At 60.5% G+C, this 21,183-nt stretch overlaps 6 protein-coding genes across 6 annotated transcripts; 4 read left to right on the top strand and 2 right to left on the bottom strand.

The window, feature by feature from the left end:
* Positions 1–41: 41 nt before the first annotated feature.
* On the top strand, positions 42–3,706 carry ACA1_356810 (protein kinase domain containing protein; the record flags this gene model as incomplete). Its single annotated transcript, XM_004353973.1, has 14 exons — positions 42–181; positions 299–397; positions 489–576; positions 649–728; positions 828–932; positions 1,005–1,095; positions 1,196–1,293; positions 1,422–1,511; positions 1,624–1,771; positions 1,876–2,097; positions 2,259–2,366; positions 2,439–2,534; positions 2,666–3,559; positions 3,641–3,706. 14 exons carry the CDS (start codon positions 42–44, stop codon positions 3,704–3,706), a joined length of 2,325 nt encoding a protein of 774 aa, XP_004354025.1.
* A 139-nt stretch (positions 3,707–3,845) lies between these two features.
* On the bottom strand, positions 3,846–11,070 carry ACA1_356800 (gelsolin repeat-containing protein; the record flags this gene model as incomplete). The annotated part of the gene is given in 12 exon segments (XM_004353972.1): positions 3,846–5,459; positions 5,530–5,771; positions 5,873–6,305; positions 6,414–6,530; positions 6,622–6,769; positions 7,033–7,268; positions 7,285–7,621; positions 7,714–8,572; positions 8,699–8,805; positions 8,887–9,297; positions 9,391–10,247; positions 10,336–11,070. 12 exon segments carry the CDS (start codon positions 11,068–11,070, stop codon positions 3,846–3,848), a joined length of 6,096 nt encoding a protein of 2,031 aa, XP_004354024.1.
* A 455-nt stretch (positions 11,071–11,525) lies between these two features.
* Positions 11,526–13,890, bottom strand: ACA1_356790 (RhoGEF domain containing protein; the record flags this gene model as incomplete). Its single annotated transcript, XM_004353971.1, has 13 exons — positions 11,526–11,874; positions 11,956–12,061; positions 12,123–12,235; positions 12,311–12,441; positions 12,524–12,590; positions 12,663–12,776; positions 12,857–12,922; positions 12,999–13,086; positions 13,171–13,201; positions 13,308–13,430; positions 13,563–13,626; positions 13,694–13,781; positions 13,851–13,890. The coding sequence occupies 13 exons, from the start codon at positions 13,888–13,890 to the stop codon at positions 11,526–11,528; spliced, it is 1,380 nt and encodes a 459-aa protein (XP_004354023.1).
* A 328-nt stretch (positions 13,891–14,218) lies between these two features.
* ACA1_356780 (HD domain containing protein) lies at positions 14,219–15,395 on the top strand (the record flags this gene model as incomplete). Its single annotated transcript, XM_004353970.1, has 7 exons — positions 14,219–14,374; positions 14,436–14,564; positions 14,642–14,798; positions 14,879–14,941; positions 15,028–15,121; positions 15,181–15,255; positions 15,335–15,395. The coding sequence occupies 7 exons, from the start codon at positions 14,219–14,221 to the stop codon at positions 15,393–15,395; spliced, it is 735 nt and encodes a 244-aa protein (XP_004354022.1).
* Positions 15,396–15,896: 501 nt separating this feature from the next.
* Positions 15,897–18,890, top strand: ACA1_356770 (ribonucleosidetriphosphate reductase, adenosylcobalamin-dependent, putative; the record flags this gene model as incomplete). Its single annotated transcript, XM_004353969.1, has 11 exons — positions 15,897–16,008; positions 16,083–16,140; positions 16,222–16,322; positions 16,466–16,613; positions 16,746–16,953; positions 17,056–17,208; positions 17,303–17,419; positions 17,512–17,631; positions 17,719–18,176; positions 18,267–18,573; positions 18,675–18,890. The coding sequence occupies 11 exons, from the start codon at positions 15,897–15,899 to the stop codon at positions 18,888–18,890; spliced, it is 1,998 nt and encodes a 665-aa protein (XP_004354021.1).
* A 304-nt stretch (positions 18,891–19,194) lies between these two features.
* ACA1_356760 (Hsp20/alpha crystallin superfamily protein) lies at positions 19,195–20,580 on the top strand (the record flags this gene model as incomplete). The annotated part of the gene is made up of 6 exons (XM_004353968.1): positions 19,195–19,215; positions 19,301–19,490; positions 19,589–19,750; positions 19,855–19,967; positions 20,063–20,306; positions 20,405–20,580. 6 exons carry the CDS (start codon positions 19,195–19,197, stop codon positions 20,578–20,580), a joined length of 906 nt encoding a protein of 301 aa, XP_004354020.1.
* Between the last annotated feature and the right edge of the window lie 603 nt (positions 20,581–21,183).

Below are 21,183 nucleotides of genomic sequence, written 5' to 3'. Positions count from 1 at the left end.
TGCCGGACAATCCGCCCGACGACCTGCAGTCGCTGTGGCCCATGCGCAAGCAGCCCGGGGACATGCCCGAGTGCATCGAGTTCGGGCGCAACTACCAGTTCGATTTCATTCCCAAGGGCTTCTTCGCCAAGATCATGGTCCGCCTCCTCTCCCTCGACCTCCAGGCCACCTGTTACTGGCGGTACGCCTCCTCGACGCACCACCGCACACGCACACGCACGCACACGCACACGCACACGCACACGCACACGACCAACGACACGACACACACTGCTGACTTCATCTTCTTCTTATTCAGGTATGGCATGGTGGCGGTGGTGGACAACGACAAGATCGCGTTAGAGTGGTCCGAGAGGTCGAAGGTCATCAAGATCTCTCTGCGGACCAGCCGGGACAAGTACGCCGCATTTTCTTTCATTTTATTGTATTTTATGTATTTCAATTATTTGATTTATTCGATATTAATATTGTGCGTCTGTCGTGGACAGGCTCAACGCGGGTAACACCAACCGGTCGCTGTTCTCGCTCGCCGTGGGGTGCGCCGACTCGCTGGTGGCGGACTGGTACAACCTCAAGGTACGTACCCACCACTGGCCCTAGCCAGGAAGGGGGAAAAAGCTGACGAACTTTTTTGATGTGCGTGCGTAGACCAAGGTGATGGTGCCGTGCGTGCACTGCCTCGAGTGGGGCAAGAAGCGGCCTCGAATGTTCGATCTCGAGGAGTGCCGGTACAGCTCAGAGCCTCCGTTTTTTTGGCTCGTCCCCCTGTGTGGGTGGGTGTCGACACTCAACCGTGTGCTGTGCGTGCTGTTCGTTGGTACTTTCAGCTTGGCTGTGATGCGCGGGGAGAGCCACGCCTATTGCTCGCCGGTCATCGCAGTCCGCTACGACCACCTCGTGCCCGACATCGCCCTCACCGACCTCGCCCAAAAGTACCTACCCGCTGATGTGCCTCGTGACAGCCGACCATGAGCTCACGCGTGCTTGTGTCGACTGCTTCACAGCAAAATCAACTACGCCAGCCTGGACATCAAGGAGAAGATCGGCGAGGGCTCCTTCTCGGTGGTCTACAAGGGGATCTACAACAACGAAGAGGTAATGCATGCACCACCGCACACGCACCACCGCACATCGTCGCACACACCCACCGCACACGCACGGACGCGGGGTGGTAACTGCCGACTGCATTCATCAGGTGGCGATCAAGCGGCTCAAGTTCAACGACGAGAAGATCCGGGAGAACCGACTGCTGAAGGCCTTCGACGAATTCAGGAACGAAGTCTTCCTAATGAGGTACCCCAACACAACGCAACGCAGCGCAGCGCAGCGCAGCGCAACGCAACGCAAGACAACGCAACGCAAGACGTCTGCAGGATATCTGATATGTTGGGTTATACGACGTTGTGCGTGAAATCACACAGCGGCCTGAAGCACCCCAACATCATCACTATGACCGGGTTCTGCACTAAGCCCTCCTACTGCATCGTCACCGAGTTTGTCAGCGGCGGAACGTGCGTCTTCAACCCTCCACCCATGTGTCGTGTCGCACGTCGCGTGTGTGTCGTCGGTGAGCTCGGGTTGTGTGCTCCTTTCACGCTATCACTAATGAATCGTATCACGCAGGCTGTTGGAGCTGCTGCAGAATGAGGAGAGCGTGATCGACTGGTCGCTGCGCCTCCGGCTCGCCAAGGACATCGCCAAGGGCGTGGCCTTCCTCCACAGCTGCTCACCGCCCATCGTCCACCGCGACCTCAAATCGCCCAACGTCCTCGTACATCTCCTTTCTGCCTCTGTGTGCGTGTGCGTGTGCGATGGTGTTGTGTGCGGCGGTTCGTGTGCGTGCGATGGTGTCTGACGGTGCTCTCGTGATTGTAGCTGGTGTCGATGGACGACGATGCGCCGGTGTTGGCCAAGATCGCCGACTTCGGGCTCTCCGCGGCGATGATGCAGTCGGCCATGGGGCGCAAGGTGGACTGCCCCGTGTGGCTCGCGCCCGAGATCATGCGCAACCAGGAGTACACGACCAAGGCCGACGTCTACTCGATGGGCATCATCCTGTGGGAGCTGCTCACTAAACAGCAGAAGCTCTTCTCCGAGGTATGCCCACGACTCACACCGCCGTTCACGTTCTCTCGCACTTTTATACGCCTCTACTACACTCTTCATTCTTTGTTCTCTCGGAGCTAAACTACTCACGATCGGAGCTAAAACTACACGGTTCTTGTTCTTGTCTTCGTTCTTTCGTTCGTTCGCCGCAGGTCAAGTTCATGATTCAGCTGGAGGACCGGATCCTCACCGGCGAACGTCCGCCCATTCCCGACGACTGCGTCCCGGCCTACCGCCAGCTCATCGAAGAGTGCTGGAACGTACGCACCTCCGCCCCTCTTCTTTGCCCGGCCCTCTGTTGGCTCACGCTTTGTTCGCGGGCCTCGGCATAGCACGAGCCCGAGAAGCGACCCAACATGGACGACATCGTCGCACGGCTGCAGGCCCTCCTCGCCGAGCTCTGCCCCGGCGTCGCCGATTACGACAAGGTCAGTGACACACACCGCCGCACACGCACACGCACACGCACACGCACACGCACACGCACACGCACACGCACACGCACACGCACACGCACACACGCTCATGGTGCTGACGGTTGGTCTTCGATTGATGGAAGGCGGTTCTGCATCGGGAGAGCGAAGCCAACGGCGCGGTCGACGGCGATCGGACGGAGGGCATCCTGTCCGCCATCGCCCACAGCAGCGCGCGCCCGTCCAGCTCTCTACCGAGCGACCGGCAGCCGACCGTGTCACCGTCGTCGTCGTCGTCATTGTCGTCATCAACCGCGCTGGGCCTCCACACCTCCCACCCGGGCGTCATGCGCTACCAGCCCGCGGCGAGCGGTACCAGCAGCAGCCCACTGTCGCTCAGCTCCCCTCCCGCCCCAACGACGCCGCGGGCACCGACGGCGGCCTCGGCAGCAGCGGTCAGCGGCTGGACCAGCGGCTCGCCCTCTCCGCAGGCCGCGGCGTTCGATCCGGCCTCGGTGCCCGCGGCCGCCTCGCTCCACTTCCCCTATTTCGCTCTGCAGAACCCGGCCGCCTTCTTCCCTCGATTCCACCACCACCCGACCACCACTTCATCACCGTCGATCACCACTTCACCCGCTGACTCGGGTTCGACGTCGCCATCGTCGTCGTCATCATCGACATCGTCGTCTACGCCAAGGTCGACGTCGACGTCGCCGGTGCTGTCGGCGTACCCGTACGTGTCGTCGCCCTATCCGTTCCCGTTCCCGATGCCGTCGCCCTATCTGCCGCCGTTCCCGCCGCCGTTCCCGGCCGGCACGCACGCGCACGCGCTGGCGCTGGCCCGGGAAGACCCGCTCCACTGGACCAGCGACCGGGTGGGCGAGTGGTTGGACCACCGCGACGTCGCGTGCGGGCAGCACCGGGCCGCGCTCACGAAGTTCAACGGGCGGGCGCTCATCCGGCTCACCGAGGAGCAAGTCGACAAGCTGCTGCCGGCCAGCGACAAGGCCGACGCCATCCTGCTCTTCCAGCACATCCAGGTTCGCACCCCTCCCCTCTAACTATTCATCAAAATTAACATTTCTCTTCTACCCTCTTCATCATCATGATGCTGCCTCAAGGACTTGAGAGATCTGTCGCTCTATTGCTCCATCCACCAGGCCCTGACTAGCTCAACCAGCCCATAGACAAGCATGCTTGGCTGTACTTCTTTCTAAATAGAAACATAAGCTCTCAATATGAGAAGATCTTGTAATATTGTACAGCAGTGGAGCTGTTCTGTTTATGTTTCACAAAACGGCTCTCGGTGTAATAATAATTTTGCCTTCACGTCTCACTTTGGCCATCAGTGACGGCGGCGATGGCGGCGATGGTGGCAGCCTCGACGGTGGCGGCGGGGTCGCTGCCCTTTCGGCCGGCGTGCTGCTGCTGGAGTAGGAGGTTGACGCTGCTGCTCGCCGAGCTGCGGTCCTTGCCCGCGTAGGAGATGCGCGAGCGCGACCTACTCTTGAGCCGGCTGATGAACTGGTCCTGCCGCTCCTTGAGCCGCACCACCGCCACGTCGGTCGACTGCGAGCGCTGTCGGCTCACCGCCGGTACCGACCCAGCCGCCCGCGCGCTGTCGCACCGCCGCTGCTCGTCGCCGTCGGCCCCACCACCACCACCACCACCACCCATGCCCCAGGCCTCGGGCGTCGGGTGCGCCGTTTGGCTGCCGTCGGGGTACTCTTCGTATTCTTCGTCGTCCGGGTCGACCTTGTAGTGGACCACCTGGAGCTCGAGCAGCTTGAGCTTGGCCCGCAGCCGGTCCTGCTTCTCGCGCCGCCGCAGCCGTTCCTCCTCCTCCTTCTTCTCGCGCAGCCGCCGGCGCTCCTCCTTGCGGAGCCGGTCCTCGCGCAGCTTGCGCATGAACTCCTCGCGCTCGCGCTTCTTGCGCTCCTCCAACTCCTCCGGCGTCGGCTGGGCCTCGGCTTCGGCTTCGGCTTCGAGCGCCGCCGCAGCTTCAGCGTCGTCGGCGTCGTCGGCCAGGCTCACCAGCGGCTCGCGGAGCTGTTCGTCGGCGGCGACGTAATCAAATGCGAGAGCGCCCAGCTTCCGCAGTTCGATCAGCCGCAGCTCGTAGGGGTCCACGAAGCCCGTGGCCGCCCACTCGGCAAAGTAACGCGTGAACTCGCCCGGCTCGCTGCCCTCCTCCACCTCGACCCGAACCACCGGCGCTTGCCCGGCCGCTTCGCTCTTGTTCGTGTCGAGAGCGTCGCTTTCGTTCTTCTCGACCTGCGTCGTCAGGGTGGTGGTTGTCGTCGTCGTTGTGGTGGTGGTGGTCTGGATGAGATGCGCGACGTAGCGTTCGGCCGTGCGTCGCGCGGCGGCGCGCAGTCGGTCGGTGGCCTGATGGCCCAGCCACAGATACAGCGGCGCCTCGGCCGCGGGCGCCGTGTGCGGTCGCAGCAGATAGACGCAGTTCTGGAGCAGGTCCCGCTGCTTGAAGCTGACCACCTCCCCTGCTGTGAACCGGCCCCCGTCGTAGCAGAACTTGACCAGCCGCGCCGCAGCGCCCGACTTCTCGCCTCGCTCGCCTCCGTCGGCCGCTGAAGCGACATCTCCGGCGGCTTCGCTCCTGCTGCGGGCGCGGGCCGAGGCGGTGCACCCGAGCGCAGCCCAGAACTCTGACGGCTCCTCGTCTTCGGCGATGAAATGAATGTCGACACCGTTGCGCCACTCGTGGTGCTCGCTCGCGGCATCGGCCGACGTGCGCTCCTGGGACGGCGGGCCGGTGGAGGGCGACCGCGGTGGTCCACCGGTGCGGGCCGGCGAGTCCTTCTGCAGGGCCGCCGTGGCCGCGTCGATGAGCCACGTGAGGGCGTCGGTCGACTGCGGCAGCGACTGCTTGCCCCGCCAAATAAATACCTTGCCCGAGGGCAGGAACAGCCCATAGGCTCCCTGCACAAACAAGTCACAGTTAGCATGCAGTGCGTGTGCGGTGGTGCGTGTGTGTAGGTGGTCTATATACCGAAGAGCGGAGGGAGTCTTGGTTGCACTCGACGGACACGAGCCGCTTGGTCGAGTCGCCCGGCTGACACTTGGCCTCGAACATCTCCATGGTGGCCGCGGCCGTCGCGGTCTGTGGGCGCTGCCCGCGCCGGATGACGATCAGATTGTTTTTGAACAGGCTCATGAACCCCGGCGTCTCCTCGCCCTGGTAGATGCGTCGCTTCGCAGGAGCCCCACTGCCCGAGCTCACGATTTTCTCCTCTGCACGACACACACGCACCACCGCACACGCACACGCACCAACGCGTTAGGTGGTACGAGCCAGGAGGCCTCCGAGGTGTTTGTTGCGATGCTCGTCGTACCGAGGGCGGGGAAGATGCCCAGCTGGAAGGTGGGCCACTTGAGCTTGGAGGCGCCCTTGCCCTCCCAGAAGTAGACCACCCACTGCCGGGCGTCCTTGGCCCGGTCGTGGAACGCGTGCAGCACCACGTAGGACTCGCCGCTGTAGAAGTGGCCCACCTCGGCCTCGGGCAGCTTGCTGAAGGTGCGGCCGGAGAGGATGCCCACCTCGACCGAGCTCGAGTCCGTCAGCGCGTTGTCGTCGGCAGAGCTCTGCGAATTCGACCGGACCCGGTTGAGGAGCTCCAGTATCTCGTCGACCTCGCCGGCGGCCGGCGGCACCGCGCAGGCCTCCGCGGAGAGCTCCGGCGCCACCGCGTGCTGTGCGCCCTGGGTCTCGGGCGGAAACAGGGAAGCGACGTCGATATCCGGCTGCTCTGGCGGCTTAAGTTTGCCCTGAGGGTGTGCGTGTGCGGTGACGCGCGACAATCGGTCAGAGAGGCCAGCAACTCGGGCGGGTCTTGAGAGGTTGTGAGTGCGTTGTGGGGTGGGTGCGCCCTCTACCTTTTTGATTTCGTCGAGTAGTCGTTCGTGGAACGGGCGGTAATCTTTGGGCGCCACCTTCTGCTTGGCGCCCCACTTGCCGCTGTCGTCCGTGTCGAGCCAGTCGGAAAATCGCGCCTGGTGAGGAGTCGTGCGGTTTAAGTTGTTCTGTCACGCCAGACCTATAGTGTCACAGTATTGGGGGAGGATGAAGGGTGAAGGTAGGTACCTTGAACAGAATGGGCTCCTGCCGCTCCTTCACCTCCATGGTGATGGTCCACACTGGTCGCCGGCTGTCGTCCTTGTTGTCGTCGTCCTTCATTTGATTCGCGATAAACGTCGCTATTTGTCGCGAGTAAGGCGTCGACTTGCGCCCACTTTCCACACAAAACACACACGACACACGACACACGACACACACACGACACACACACACGACACACACGACACACAACCACACACACACGACACACACACACGACACACACACACACACGACACACACGCACGACACACACGACACACAACACACACACACACACACACACGACACACAACCACACACACACGACACACGATATGAGGCCATGGTGATAAGGCACTGGTGGAAGGGCATGGAGAGCGATGATGGATGTAGTACCTGTACACGTAGATCTCGGATGTGCAATCGATAATAAATACGCCCTGCGAGGAGAGGATCCTCCGCGACGGCTTGAGGCCCTCCTCGTGCCCGAGCGTGGTGGTCGAGGCCGCCGCGCGCAGGACGCTGGGCTTCTTCTGCACCCACATCGTGTGGAGGTCCATCGAGCCGTACTCGCCCCGCACCTCCAGGATCTCCAATATGCCGCCCAACGCCTGCGAGATCGTCGTCCACCTCTGTCAGGTGCCGGACCTGATTCTTTTCCTCTTCCTCCTTCTCTTCCTTCAGCTCCGTCTTGGCCGGCACCTCCTCCTTCTCCTCCTCCTCTTCTTTTTCTTGTCCCTGATCGCCGGCCGCGTTATTCTTCTGCCCGCCGTTGCCGCCGCTGGTGACAGATTGAGGAGAGGACGCCGCAGTTGCTGTTCGTTTGTGGCTGCCGTCGAGGTAGCGCCAGAAGAGGCTCTTCTTCCTGCGTACGGCCGGACCCTCTCCCTCTCCTCCGCTCAGCACCTCAATCTGCGCGAGGCTCTTCCGCTCGATCACGTTCATCATCAGCAGGATTTCGTTGCACACCAGGTTGAGCCATTGCCTGATGTCCAGCGCAACAATTAATTGTGAGCCTTCATGGAACGCACCCGTCGGTGAGCACACGATGGTGTAGGTTAGATGGTAGGTAGGTACCTAGATTGCTTGCCGTTCCACTGGTAGAGCCGATAGCCGCCGGTGTCGAGCAGGAAGACGTCGCGCTCGTTCAGCGAGGCGGTGGCAAGCTCTACAAGCTGGATGTAGTAGTGGCGCCCGTTTCGCTTTCGCTTCCGCTTCCTCGCCGCGGCCTCGTACTCGTCGTAGGCGTACAAAAGCCAGGGGTCGTCCGACGACGAGGCCTGCTCGTCTTCGTCGTCCGCGTCGTCGTCCTCCAGGGTGAAGAAACGATAGAGCCGCGCCGTGTCGTACTCCTCGACGCCCTTGACCCGACGCAGGCCGCTGTCCGTCCCGCCCTCGAGATAGACGATGTCGTGCGTCTCGGAGATCGGAGCCGACGTCGCCGAGAGCGAGGTGGTCGTGGTGGTGGTCGGCGCCATTGACGCCGATGCGATGGTGCTGGCGCTGGCGCTGTTGCTCCTCGTTCGCATGTTGCCGCTGCCCGAGAGGGAGGGCCTGTGCGAAGTTCGCCGAAAGTATGACAGGAATGTGGCCGACTCCTCTCCGTGCTGCTCGGGGTAGTGCTTGGCCTTGCCGCCGATGTAGCTGTTCAGCTGCACCGCCCGGAAGCACACGCTGGCCTTCTTGTCGACACTCGCCGTGCGACCGATCCAGTAGTGGAGGTTGTAGGTCATCGCGCCTTCCTTGTCGCCGCCGGCCGCCGCGTCCTTCTTGAGCGGCGAGCCGTCGTCGAGCTCGTCGTCTTCGTCCGTCCGCCCGACGTAGAGCACCAGGTAGCAGTCGGACTCGTAGAAGTGGTTGGCCGGGTGGTCCTCATCGTCCTGCGGGATCCACACGGGAACCAAGTGTTCTATCCGCCACCGATAGATGCCAGGCACTGTTTCGCCAGCACACGCATACGCACACGCACACGCACACGCACCACCGCACACGCACACGCACACAAGGTTTTGATGGCAGGTCAGCCTTGCTACTGAGGCACTGTGTGAAGGAGATGCGTCACCATTTTCGATCTCGGCCGGGGTGAGCGTGAAGAGGTCCTCGTAGGCCTGCGGCTGCTCGCTCGACAGCATGTTGACGCCCCACTTCCCATCCTCCTCCGCAATCGGGCTGCGCGACAGGTGCCAAAGCGGACACGTTACAAATTGCAAATGATAAATCAATTAATAAATAAATAATGTAGCCCGGTACCTGAGAGGAAGGAGGCCCAATGGCGGGAACGGAGGTGGTGGAGGTGGTGGAACCTCGAGCGATGACGACAGCGGCGACGAAGACGGAGGGGACACGAGGTCGGAGAAGGAATCGTCCACCGACGATTCGAGGCCGTCGGAGGAGGAGAGGCACATGGAGTAGCGGACCCGGCCCGGCCCCACCGAAGCCCGGGCCGCGTTGTTGCGCTCTCGGCTCATGCGCATCTCCCGCTCCTTTCGCCGGCGGGTCTTGTTCGTGGCCCTCGTTGGCGCCGGTTGGGTCTCCTCGCAGAGCCGACTCAGCGACCGCCGCTTGACCATCTCCTTGATGGCGCCCAGGAACACATTGGCGTCCGTCTCCAGCTTGCCGATGGCCTCCGGCTCGCAGAGCACGCTCATCCGCGTCGATTGCCTGTACCTGTCGGCGCCAAAAGCAAAGAGAGTGCTGACGTCAGCACACCATCGACCTCCGGTTTGGTTTGGTTTGGGCGGGCGGGTGACGGACCTTCGGTTTCCGCTGCGAATTCTTCGAATGTTGTCGTACTCCTCCCAGCGGGAGTAGATCATCTCCTCGAGCGCCTTGTCGAGGTCGCCTCCGGACTCGGTTCGCCCCTCGAACGAGCGGACGGTGCCGAGGGGCTTGGGCGTGAGCAGTCGCCGGCCCTCGTTGCTGTTGTTGAGTGGCGAGCGCGCGTAGCGCGGCGAGACGAGGGACAGGGACGGGGACTGCGGCGTCGGGGTGTAGACTGCTCGCGACGTGAGGCTCGAGAGGGGCGAGAGGCCGCCGGAGGCTCCCATCGGGAGGCGCAGGGTAGGCAGCACGGGGCGCGGTTTCGCGGACAAGGGCGAGGGCTTTTTGGGCGCGGCTGATGCCTTCGTGGCGGCGGATGTGGGCCTCGAGCCGGAGGTTGCAAGCGGGCTCGCGGGGGGAGGGATGGACGAGAGCGGGGTGGTCGGCAGGGGCGCCGAGTGGGAGGACAAACGCGGCGAGGTGGCCCGACGCCCTGGTGCGGCCGCAGCAGAGGGCCGCAGCGCAGGGTATATGCCGCTCGAGCTGGTGGTCGTGGTGGTGGTCGGCGCGGGGAGATTGAGCGGTGGAGGCAGCGGTGCCGAAAGCAGAATCATCATGCGCGGAGAGGCGGATTTGGTGGATTTGGTGGTGGACCCGGAGTTGGCGGCGGCCGGGCCTATGGGGAGTTCGAGCGGTGGCGGGATGGGCGCTGCGAGGAGGCCGAACTGCCCCAGGGGCAGGGCCGTCGCGGTGGGCTCGGGCAGGGAGAGAGGGGGAGGAATCGGTGCTGACGGCAGATCGCATTGAACGCCAGGTATCGAGGACCCGCGTGCTCGCTTGCTTTCGAGGGCCTGTGCGACACACACAGAGAGAGAGAGAGGTGAGTGGGTTTTGACAGAGAGCTGTGTTGGCGCACACAATGTGCGCGGTTGTGCGTACCTCAACTGGCAGCAGCTGAAGGCTGGCAATCGCTCTGTCATTGCCGCACAGCTCCTGGTCGGTGCCGTCGCCGAGCTCGCTGCGCTTCGCCGGCCGATCGGTCAGCAGCTTGCGCGGGTTGGCCTTCTTGGCCTTGAGCGAGCCCTTGTCTTCGTTGCTGCCCACCTCCACGCTCATGTGCTCGTGCGAGCTCGACGCCGAACGCGACCCCCTGCTCGACATCGGCCGCTCTCGGAACCCATCGAACAGGTCTTCGCCTTCGTCCGTGGTGAGCTTGCTCCTCTTCCTCTCCGTCCGCGGCCGCGCATTGAGCCCGTTGGCCGGCGACTCGGGCGACGAGTCCGAGTCGGACGACAGCTCCTCGCCGACCGACGAGGAGTGCACGCGCAGGTCTGATGACGACAGGGACGAGGCGATGCTGCTCTTCTTCTTGGTCGCCGTCCATCGCAGCGAGAGCGTGCCGGAGCCTCCCTTGAAGTTCTTCTTGGTCTGGCTCACCAGCTCCTTGAGGTCCATCATGCGGCCGCCCTTCTTCTTGCTGCCGTCCCTGTCCTCCCGCTCGTCGTCGGTTCCTCCCCCGGTGCGCTGCTCGCTCTTCGTGCTCTCCCTGACCATCGCCCTGGCGAGCAGCCCGCTGTCGGTGGTGACGGCCCTGGGACGCGGGGAGGGCGGCTCCGTAGCTGGGGGCTCGCCCTCAGTGTCCGGCTTGCTGCCCTTCCGCTTCCTGCGAAGCATCCTATTCGCACGTGCGCAGCGAGTTGCGGATGGTGGTGTGGCGATAACGTTAGGGGAGAGGCAACAAGATGTCTCAGGGATCAGGGCCACATTTACTGCATTACGCAGATATGCGATTAAGGAATTGATCATTTAAGATTGGCGGGAGGGGAGCCGAACCTGATTTCTACACAGGAGATCTAGCGGAGGAAGGGGACCCGCTCCCACTCAGAGGCGGATCTTTTGGAACGAAAAAGGCCGAAGCTACCCGATGTGTGTTCGCGAGTCTCGCCCCCGTAGGTCGGTCCCGCAAGTCAACACCATAGAGCCCACAAAAAGGGCAGAACGCGTGGCCATCTCCATCTGTCATCTTCAAAAATAATTTACAGGAAAAGAATTTTCCTTCGGTGTTATTAGGAAATAAATAAATAAATAAATAGTGTATTGCTGCTTGGCCTTCAAGAAGGTGTGGAGGTTCACTTCTTGTTCTTCTTGCCCTTTGATTCCTCGGGAGCTGGACCGGAGATGGAGGAGTAGAACGACGAGAAGCCGTTCATGATAGAGGTGAGTGCATCGGCCGGCGGCTCCTCCTTCTTCCCTTTGCCTTTGCTCTTCTTGTCTCCCTTCTTCTCCTTGCCCTTCTCCTTCTTCATGGTCTCCCTCTTCTTCTTCTCTTCTTTCTCTTTGGCCTGCTTCTCCTTCTCCTTGGCGAGCTTGTCCTTCTCAGATGCAGCTCGACCGTCGTTTCTCGGGGCCACCGGAACCGAGCGGCTCGACGACGACACAGCGATGATGTCCACAAAGGCCACCCGATGAGACTTGGACCTGATGAACACGACACACGACATCAAACAAGGATTGGCTGTCAGCGCGGCAAGTCGCGTGGTTGTCGAGCGGGCGCCGTACTTGGTGGTGAAGAAGAGGGTCATGCACTGCTCCTTTTCCTGCTGCGAGCCGAACTTGACCACGTACTCCTTGTTTGCAATTACGAGGAGAATGCAAAACTCCTCATCTGTGGCCCAAGCCAGGTGAGCGGGCGAGTTCGCCGGAGCCGGGGTGTGACGCGCACGTACCTTTGGAGTCTGGAATGTCCTGTACCTCGACTTGCGAGAGCTGCGAGTAGGCCGACATCTTCCACGACGCATCGGAACCCGTCATCAGCGACGACACTCGGCCAACGGCAGACCTGGAGCAGCGAGTCGTCTGAGTACGGATGAAGAGAGCGTGCGTGTGTGCGTGCGTTAAAAGGGTCGAGCGGCACCTCGGGCGAGCAAGTAGAAGCATGTCGTTGAAGAGGAAGAAATGCAAGCCGGGCTTGAAGCCCCTCTTGCTCTTCCTTCGATAGTTAAACTCTCCCTCCTGCACAAGCTGCCTTTGCTTGGACAGCAGGGACTGTGTGCAGGGACATCACCACAGCACTGGAGTAAGTGCGAGTTCACCGAGACGACGATTGGAGCCTAGTGTGAGAGCGTACAATGTCGTCGACGAACGCCTCTTGGATTTGGAGCAGCTTTTGGTACATCTCTGCTACTTGCTTCTCTCTGCACGTTCACAACAGAAGGAGCGTTAGGGTCCTATGCAATTTGCGAAAAAGCTCACCGCCTTGCGCGAACCTGTTGATGTAGTCGGTCATCTGCTTGATGTCGCTAAGCGCTCTGCCGATGTTCTTGTAGTCCTTGTGCTTCGACGGTGTGAGCTTTTGCAGCTCCTGCAGCAGCAGAATATATCTGTGAAGAGACCGCGGGCAAGAGTCAGCGCTGCTGGTGATTAACCACCACCATCTCACTTCAAGCGAGGAGGTGCTCACCGCGGCAGCCGCTGGATGGGCGTGATGAGGAATGTGGGCAGATCCCTGCCGCGGCAATCGGAATGCCTGCCGTCGGTGAGGCAAATGTGCCGAAGAAGATCAGCTGAGGACTAGAAGGTCATGGGTCGCAGATCAAAAGTACCTGTTGGCATCGGCAAGGAATTGCTGGAAGCCCTTCTTCTTTTTCTGGCATCGCGACAGATTGTCCAGCGAGTTGTTGTAATTGTTCACTGCGATCGAGTGTGCGCGGTTAGTGCACCACCACCAAGCGCACATAATCACAACACAGAGCATAGGATATCATTTCTTCGTACCAAACTCAGTGTAGATCCTGAAGGAGCTGACCTGTACGTATGCAGAGCCAAAGGAAACATGCGCGATCAGTTCAGGCCGCAAAGCCGATGTGCAAAAGAGAGAGAGAGAGAGAGAGCAAGCTGCGTTGCTTGCGTACATATTTGACAAAGACGTGGGTGAAGGGGCCATTTTCTGCTCCACCCTGGGCGTCGCGCAGCTCCTTGGCCAAGTTGGCGTGCAGCTGCTGTATCTCCCTGATGTTGGCAAAGACCGCCACGACCTGGCACCCAAATTGAAGTTATAATGACACCACACCACGTGCTCACACGCACATAGCAAGCACCAATGGCAGAATGGAGAGACGAAACCAAACACAAAAGAGAGGCGGAAAATTCGCGCTGCGGGGCAGTACCTCTTCTTGCGTGATGATGGGCTTGCCCTGGGCGACAGCCTCTTCCAGCGGCGCTTGGTAGACACTTGGTGGAGAGGGAAGGGGCTTCGGTAAGATGCCGGTGTGGAAAAAAGAACCCGGGGGGGTAGTACCGAACGATAATGTCCAGGCAAGAGGAGTAGGTGTCTTCGGTCTGCACTATCTCGTTCACCACCGCCAGGCGCTTACGGTCCTTCTTCTCTGTTTGGACTTGAGGTGAGCAAACATGCAGCTGCACCACGATAGAGGGCAAAAGGGGGCCGCGGGCACCTTGTTCCTCGGAGGGAGGCTGGGACTGCGTCAAACCCATGGCCGCTTGTCAGTAGAGAGCTGCTTGTGGGGTGTTGTGTGCAAGTATGACTGTCCGTCAAGCGCTCACACGGCACCGGGTTGGTGTAGCTCTATTCCGAAAAACCAGCCGCAGAGGGCCGCAGCCCCAAGAAGATGAAGAAGTCGCCGCCACATCACGGTCGGGCGCGCAGCATTCCAGCGCCCAGGTGGCGCCAGGCAATTTTTGAACTGTGCGTAGCTCTGCGACGCGGTGATGGTCTCCCCAACCGATTCGAAATATCTGCGAAATGTTTGCAATTTGATATTTCGTTTCGTTTTGCTGTTTGGAGGACCAGGAATCTTCAAACATGCAAAAGATGGCAACAGCTCCGGTGGGGGTGAGCGGCATCGTCGCACGAGCGCTGACGCTGGTGGAGAAGGTGCAGGGAGCCGGCCAGCACAAGGTCGATGCCTCCCACGATTCCTTTCACGTCCTCCGCGTTCTTGCCACCGCTCGTCGACTTGTACAACCCCCTTCCCGCCTTTTGTGGTCCTCGCCACTACTCACTGGCGGGCTGGAGGCAGGCCGACGAGGAGAGACGACGCGGCGTAGCGGTCGACGAGACGGTGGTGGACTTGGCTGCTGTCCTACACGACGTCGACGATTGGAAGTACCGCGCGCCCACTGATGACCCCTCCCTGTCGCACGCCCAAGTACGCAATACACGACTTTGGCACGATGTGCCATCAAGCGTGTTGACGGCCGTGTGTGTCGTGTGGCACATGGACAGCAATTCCTTGAGGGCGAAAAGGAAGTAACGGAGGAGATGCGGCACGCGGTGCTCGAGGTAATCCGGAACATGGGCTTCAAGGAGCAGCTGTCCAGCAGCGGCCAGCGCGATCACGCCGTGCCTCTTCGGCCAGAGTTGGCCATCGTACAGGATGCAGGTCAGGCTTTGCTCCCGGTGGCGATGCGCGGGGTTGTATGTCTGTCCGCCTTGCTCATCTTTTGGGTCGTCTCTGTACAGACCGCTTGGACGCGATCGGTGCCATTGGAGTTGCGCGCACCTTCACCTTCTCAGGCGCGAAGCGTACGCTCCGTGTCCACCCACTTGTGCATACCTGGTAACCCACATTCTTCGACCTTTCTGTCTCTTCTCTTGCGGTGTGGGTGCAGGACCGGGTACGCCGTTGTACGACCCTTCGTGCCCTCCGCGTACCACAATGACCAAGGAAGAATACGTGTCCAACCCAAACGGCTCAGCCATCAAGTAATTCTCCACACTGCGCATGAAACACGCACGCGCACCTAATCCTTTCTTTTCACCAGTCACTTCCATGAGAAGCTGTTGAAGCTGAAGGACATGATGAACACCGAGACCGGAAAGCGCATGGCCGAGAAACGGTGCTCTACCACACCCACATCCCCTTGAGATCACCACGGCTTGTAGTTCACACACACTCACACCACTGCCCTCCTCTAGGCATGCATTCATGCTCCAGTTCCTGGACCAGTTCAACGATGAGTGGAATGGCGACTCTTGAACTCATCACCTGCCACCACTCCCTGCCCTAGTGCACCTCTTTGTGAAGAACCGTAAAAATGGGACTATTTTCTTTCAGAGCGTCGGCTGGAGAGGATTCAGGCGACGGCAACGGCCGTGGTCTTGGTCTTCGTGGCTGCTCAGCATTCCATTTCGTTTTATTTCTAATTTTTCCAGGAAAACAGGCTATATTTTTCGATTGAGGCCTCACGGAACGCGATCACACAAAATGCTACGCTGCTCATCGGCCGGGGCACCTGGTTCGGTCTGTCTCCCTGGCGCCGCATCTCATACGCCGCGAGCTTGTTTCTCCCGATTCGTCGGTGGCTACGTCCATTCATCGCGGAAGGCTTCGCTGCTCGGTGGCCAAGATCGATTGGTCATGTTGATTTCTTCCACGTCACCCGCCCCTTCTCTGCGTGCCCACTACTCGGCCACAGCCGCTCCTGCTGTTGCCAAGCCAGCGGCAGCTACCACGAAGGAACAGGAGGAGCTGCTTGAGATGGACATTCACACCTTCGATCAGCGCGCGTCTGCGCCCTTCCGTCTCAGTTCCAAGTTTGTCTCCAAGTTCAAGGACAAGCAACCACCATTCGGCTTTAACGGCTTGGGAGGTACGATGATCCATTCAATTCGGACGATTTAATCTGCGCACCCCACGGTAATCTCATGTCCGAATCCGAATCAGAATTCGTGTACAGAAGGACCTACTCCCGCCTGAAGAAAGATGGCTCGAAGGAAGAATGGTACGGTTTTCCGTCGGTACATCGCAAACAACGCATGCCGTTGCAGTTTCTCATTCACACACTCCTCACTTCCGCGCGAAGGCACGAAACGGTGGAACGGGTTGTGAACGGCACCTACAACATGCAAAAGAAGTGGATAGAAACACACCAACTCGGGTGGAACCCCTGGAAGGCCCAGAAGAGTGCGCAGGAGATGTACACACGCATCTATGAGATGAAGTTCCTGCCTCCCGGTACACTGCGCCCCGCCCCGCCTCGCCTCTGGTGCACCTCTCGGCCTGCCAGCTGGTCCAGCATCTCTGACTCGTACAGTCGACGAACTTAGGCAGGGGGTTGTGGGCCATGGGCAGCAACATCACCGAGGAGAGAGGCCTCTACGCCGCTTTGAACAACTGCGCCTTCGTGAGCACGGAGGCCATGCGCGAAGATGCCTCCAAGCCATTTGTGTTCCTCATGGACGCCTCCATGCTCGGGTACGTTCTTGGTGGCTACACTCCCACACACACACCACACACACACACACACAACACACACATACTGCGCTCTCAGCGCCGACTCTTTTTGAGACGCGCTCACGAACCGCGTCTGGCTTGCATGCGCCGCAGGGTGGGCGTGGGCTTCGATACCAAGGGAGCGGGCTCCATGGTGGTGAAGGGCAGTCGCAGAGATCGGACACCCGAGCTGGTCAAGATTCCCGACTCGCGCGAGGGTTGGGTCGAGTCCGTGCGCTTGCTGCTGGACTCGTACTTCCACGGCAACCCTTGCCCCGAGTTCGACTACAGCCTCATACGCAAGGCCGGAGAACCCATTAAGGTAATTACTCGACCGTTTGCTCCGCTCTTGAGCGACGGTGCCATCGACGGTGCCGTACCTCGTTCCGATTCCGGCCTGACACTTTGCCGTTTCTTTGCAAAGGGATTCGGCGGCGTGAGTTCTGGACCGGAATCGCTGCAGCAGCTGCACCATACACTCCGGGAGGTGTTGGACAAGCAAGTGGGCGAACCCATCTCGGTGACCACGATCGTGGACATCATGAACTTGATCGGACGATGCGTGGTTTCCGGCAACGTACGACACTTCATTGGGCTCTTGGCGCTTTGCGCTTTGGTTCAAAAACCTGTTGAGCTCACAGTCATGGCGGTGTGTGCTTTGGTTACTTAAGGTCCGTCGATCAGCGGAAATCGCGTTTGGCGATCCTCACCTGGAGGAGTACCTCGATTTGAAGAACTACGGCGTCAACCCGCAGCGGGCGGCGTATGGCTGGACGAGCAACAACTCGGTATGTAGCGTGCACTCACTTCTTACCACCGCGACGCACCACTACACGCTCTTATCCGATTGATCTCTCACACCCGCATGCAACAACCACAGGTGCTGGCCCACATTGGAATGGACTACGATGATATTTGCAAGCGAATAGCCATCAACGGTGAGCCGGGCATCGCGTGGTTGGACAACATGCAGGCATTCTCTCGTATGAACGGTGTTGTGGTACGTCTCGGCCTCCGACATATCAACCTTGATCAGTGACCACTACCGACGTGTGCCTGGCTCACGTATCGACGGCCGACGATGCAGGACAACCGAGACAGCCGAGCGCGCGGAGGCAACCCCTGTTTGGAGCAGACGCTGGAGCCCTACGAGCTTTGCTGCCTGGTGGAGACGTTCCCGGGCAAGCACGAGTCCCTCGAAGACTTCAAGCGCACGCTCAAGTTCGCCTACCTCTACGGCAAGACTGTCACCCTCGGCAAGACGCACTGGCCCGAGACCAACCGCGTGATGCTGCGCAACCGCCGGATCGGGTGCAGCATGAGCGGCATCGCCCAGTTCATCAGCGACCGCGGTCTGGAGAACCTGCGCGTGTGGTGCGAGGAGGGCTACAACACCATCCGACACTACGACGACCTCTACTCGGACTGGCTGGCCATCCCCAAGTCCATCAAGGTCACCAGCATCAAGCCCAGCGGCACCGTGTCGCTTCTCGCTGGCGCCACGCCGGGCATGCACTACCCCATCTCGTCGCAGTACATCAGGAGGTAATGCAACGCCCGCGTGTCGTGTCGTGTGTGTCGTGCGGCGGCGGTGCTTTAACGCAACTAACGCGTTGCTGGGTCCGAATCACACAGGGTGCGGCTCAGTAGCAACTCGGACCTGCTGCCGGCGTTGAAGGAGGCCGGGCTGAAGGTGGAGCCGGCCGTAGGCTCGGAGAGCAACACGGCCGTAGTGGAGTTCCCCGTGTCGGTGGGCAAGGGCATCCGCAAGGCCAACGAGCTGTCCATGTGGGAGCAGCTCGCCCTCGCCTCCTTCCTGCAGCGACACTGGGCCGACAACCAGGTGAGCTGCACCGTGACCTTTGATCCGGAAACCGAGGCAAGCCAGCTCAAGCACGCCCTCGACTACTACCAGTACCAGCTCAAGGGCATCAGCTTCCTGGTACCGCCTCCCACCACATCAACACCAACACCACACCACCCATCAACACCAACAACACAACACAACGCAACAACTAAACCTCGACCACGTCCTGCCTGCAGCCACGATCGACCGGGGTGTACCCGCAGATGCCGTACGAGGAGATTGACGAGGCCACCTACCAGGAGATGCTCGCCCACTTCAAGCAGCCGGACTTCCGCCGCTCGGAGGCGCCGCAGGAGGCCTACCCCGAGAAGTTTTGCGATACCGACGTGTGCACCATCGACGAGGCCGCCACGCCCGCCGCTGCCGTTGGCGCGAAGACTGACAGCCAATAGGGAAGATTTATCCACATAAAGTGCTCAAGAAAAGCCAAAAGAAAAGGTCGGGAAATTAGGCAACAATGGCCGAGGGTGTCGGGAAGTTGATGGTAGTTGATGGATGAGCGCCAATCGGGGGGGGGTGCGTCCACACAGAGAAGAGACAGCCAGCCGGAGGGATGCTGCGGAATTTCTGACGGTCTCTGGCTGTGAACGTTCGGCCATTGCACGTGCGTAAGAGCGAACTGAGAGTTGAACCGTTACACACACACACAAGCGCACAACACAATCACACCACACCACACCACAATCATCCAGGAGCATGTCTTACTACCAGTATCAGGTGAGGCACCTCTCACTCGTAGACGGTCTACATCCCGGCGTGATGAGCTCTCCTGGTTGACGTGTAGTGTGCGTGCTTGGCGCAGGGAGTGCCGGGCGGTGCCTCGACGTACGAGACCGGGTACTACGGGTACGGCGGGTATCCGCTGGAGCAGAGGCCTATGAGCTGGGGCGCGGAGGGTACCGTGGGGCGCGGGCTCGACTACGGCCGCTCGTACGACGTGGGCACCACCCTCGGCAACATCCCGACCGAAGAGCGCCTCAGCCTGGCCCGAGGTTGAACTCTGCCACCATAAGCTCACAAGCGTAGCGTGCGCACACTCACGACACACGCGACACACACACACGACACACACACACGAACACGGCACCAGGCGGAATGGGGATGTGGCAACCCAAGTGCGTGGCGCTGGCGACGAACGAGGGCATGCTGCTGGAGGCCTCGCTGCCCGGCGTGAAGCGCGAGGACATCGACCTGCGGATCATCGACGGCGACCTCATCCTGAGCGGCGAGCGCAAGGAGGAGCAATTGTCGCGTAGAGCGCCCCATCGATCGCGTCGTCTCTTCATGATGATGGCTGTTACGCTGCTCACACCACGACGCCGTGTGTGCGGTGTGTGGTGTGTGGGTGAGTTGCAGAGAAGTTCAGGCGTAGGCTGTGGCTGCCCCAGGGCACGCAGATGAACCAGCTCAAGGCCAGCTTCAAGGACGGAGTGCTCCACGTGCTCGTTCCCTTGCCCGGCCGCGGAAGCGTACATTCGGCTCAGCTCTTCGTCGTCGGTTTCGCGCGTCACGGTGGAGGTGGTCTAACCCCATATGGCGTGGTTTGGTGTAACGGCGGGCGCAGCAGATGGGCGAGGGGGAGCGCCGCGAGACGATGGAGAAGCAGCCCTACCAGGAGAGGCAGACGTACCAGGAAAAGCAGCCCTACCAGGAGAAGCAGCCCTACCAGGAGAAGCAGCCCTACCAGGAGAGGCAGCCTTACCAGGAGAAGCAGACCTACCAGGAGTGGGGCGGCACGCAGCAGCAGCAGCAGTACGCCGGCGGACCCACCGTCCAGCGCGGAGAGGAGGGCGGACCGATCCCCGAAGGTACATCGATCCCAGCTCTATTCTGCTGCACCGAACAAGAGAGAAGAGGTAGGTCGGTAGGTGGCTTACCCGTTATGGTCTCATCTGTGGTTCGCCAGCGGGCACCAAGGAGGAGACGAAGCCCCTCCTGGAGCAGGAGACCAGGCCGCTCTTCATGGAGAGGGAGACGAAGCCCCTCCTGCAGAAGGAGAAGGAGAAAGAGACGGAAGAGCGGCCCTCCGGCATCTTCATCGGCGGCGGGGAAGCTGCCACCACCGGCGCGTCCAGCGTATAACGCGAGTGCGGGAGCGAGCCCATCCCCCCAACGAAACCCTAGCTATCGCACGAGGGGGAGAGAGTGCATACCCAGCACCACCAATAAAGCTTTAGGCGAAAAAGCCATTTCGCTTCGCACGGCCTGCGTGGAAGGGAGAAGAGTGGCGTCAGCAACGAGCAGGAACCACGGCGGTCGTAGAGGGAGAAAAAGAAGACTGGGACTGACGAAGTAACATCAGAGAGATCAGTCCGAAGTGATACTATTGTTGTAACATCAGGGCGCTGGTTGTGCTCCAATGAGGCGGGGAAAGCCATACCCTTATTGAGGGAGCTTGGCGTTGGTGCCATTGCGATCTCCAGTGGTCCGGCGCCACAGCTACACTGTAACGAAACGTGAGCGGCCACAAACACCAAAGCAGTAGAAGCGGAGGGGGATGTCGAGATATCAGCTGGGGGTGAACTCGTGTCTCTTTGTCCGAACGACCAAAGAAGTAGTGCGGCAGTTGTTTGGGAATCGCCCCGCCCTGTCTCACACTGATCATCAGTCCTTGGGCTTCTTCTCGGCCGCCGCATTACCGGGGGCCGTGTACAACCACAGGCCGTCGTTGAGATAGTGCATGTT

The sequence above is a fragment of the Acanthamoeba castellanii genome (genome assembly GCF_000313135.1).
Source record: "Acanthamoeba castellanii str. Neff unplaced genomic scaffold scf7180000084731, whole genome shotgun sequence".
NCBI lineage: Eukaryota > Discosea > Longamoebia > Acanthamoebidae > Acanthamoeba > Acanthamoeba castellanii.
Note: the sequence above shows the minus strand (reverse complement) of the source record. Positions and strands in the feature narration are given on the sequence as shown.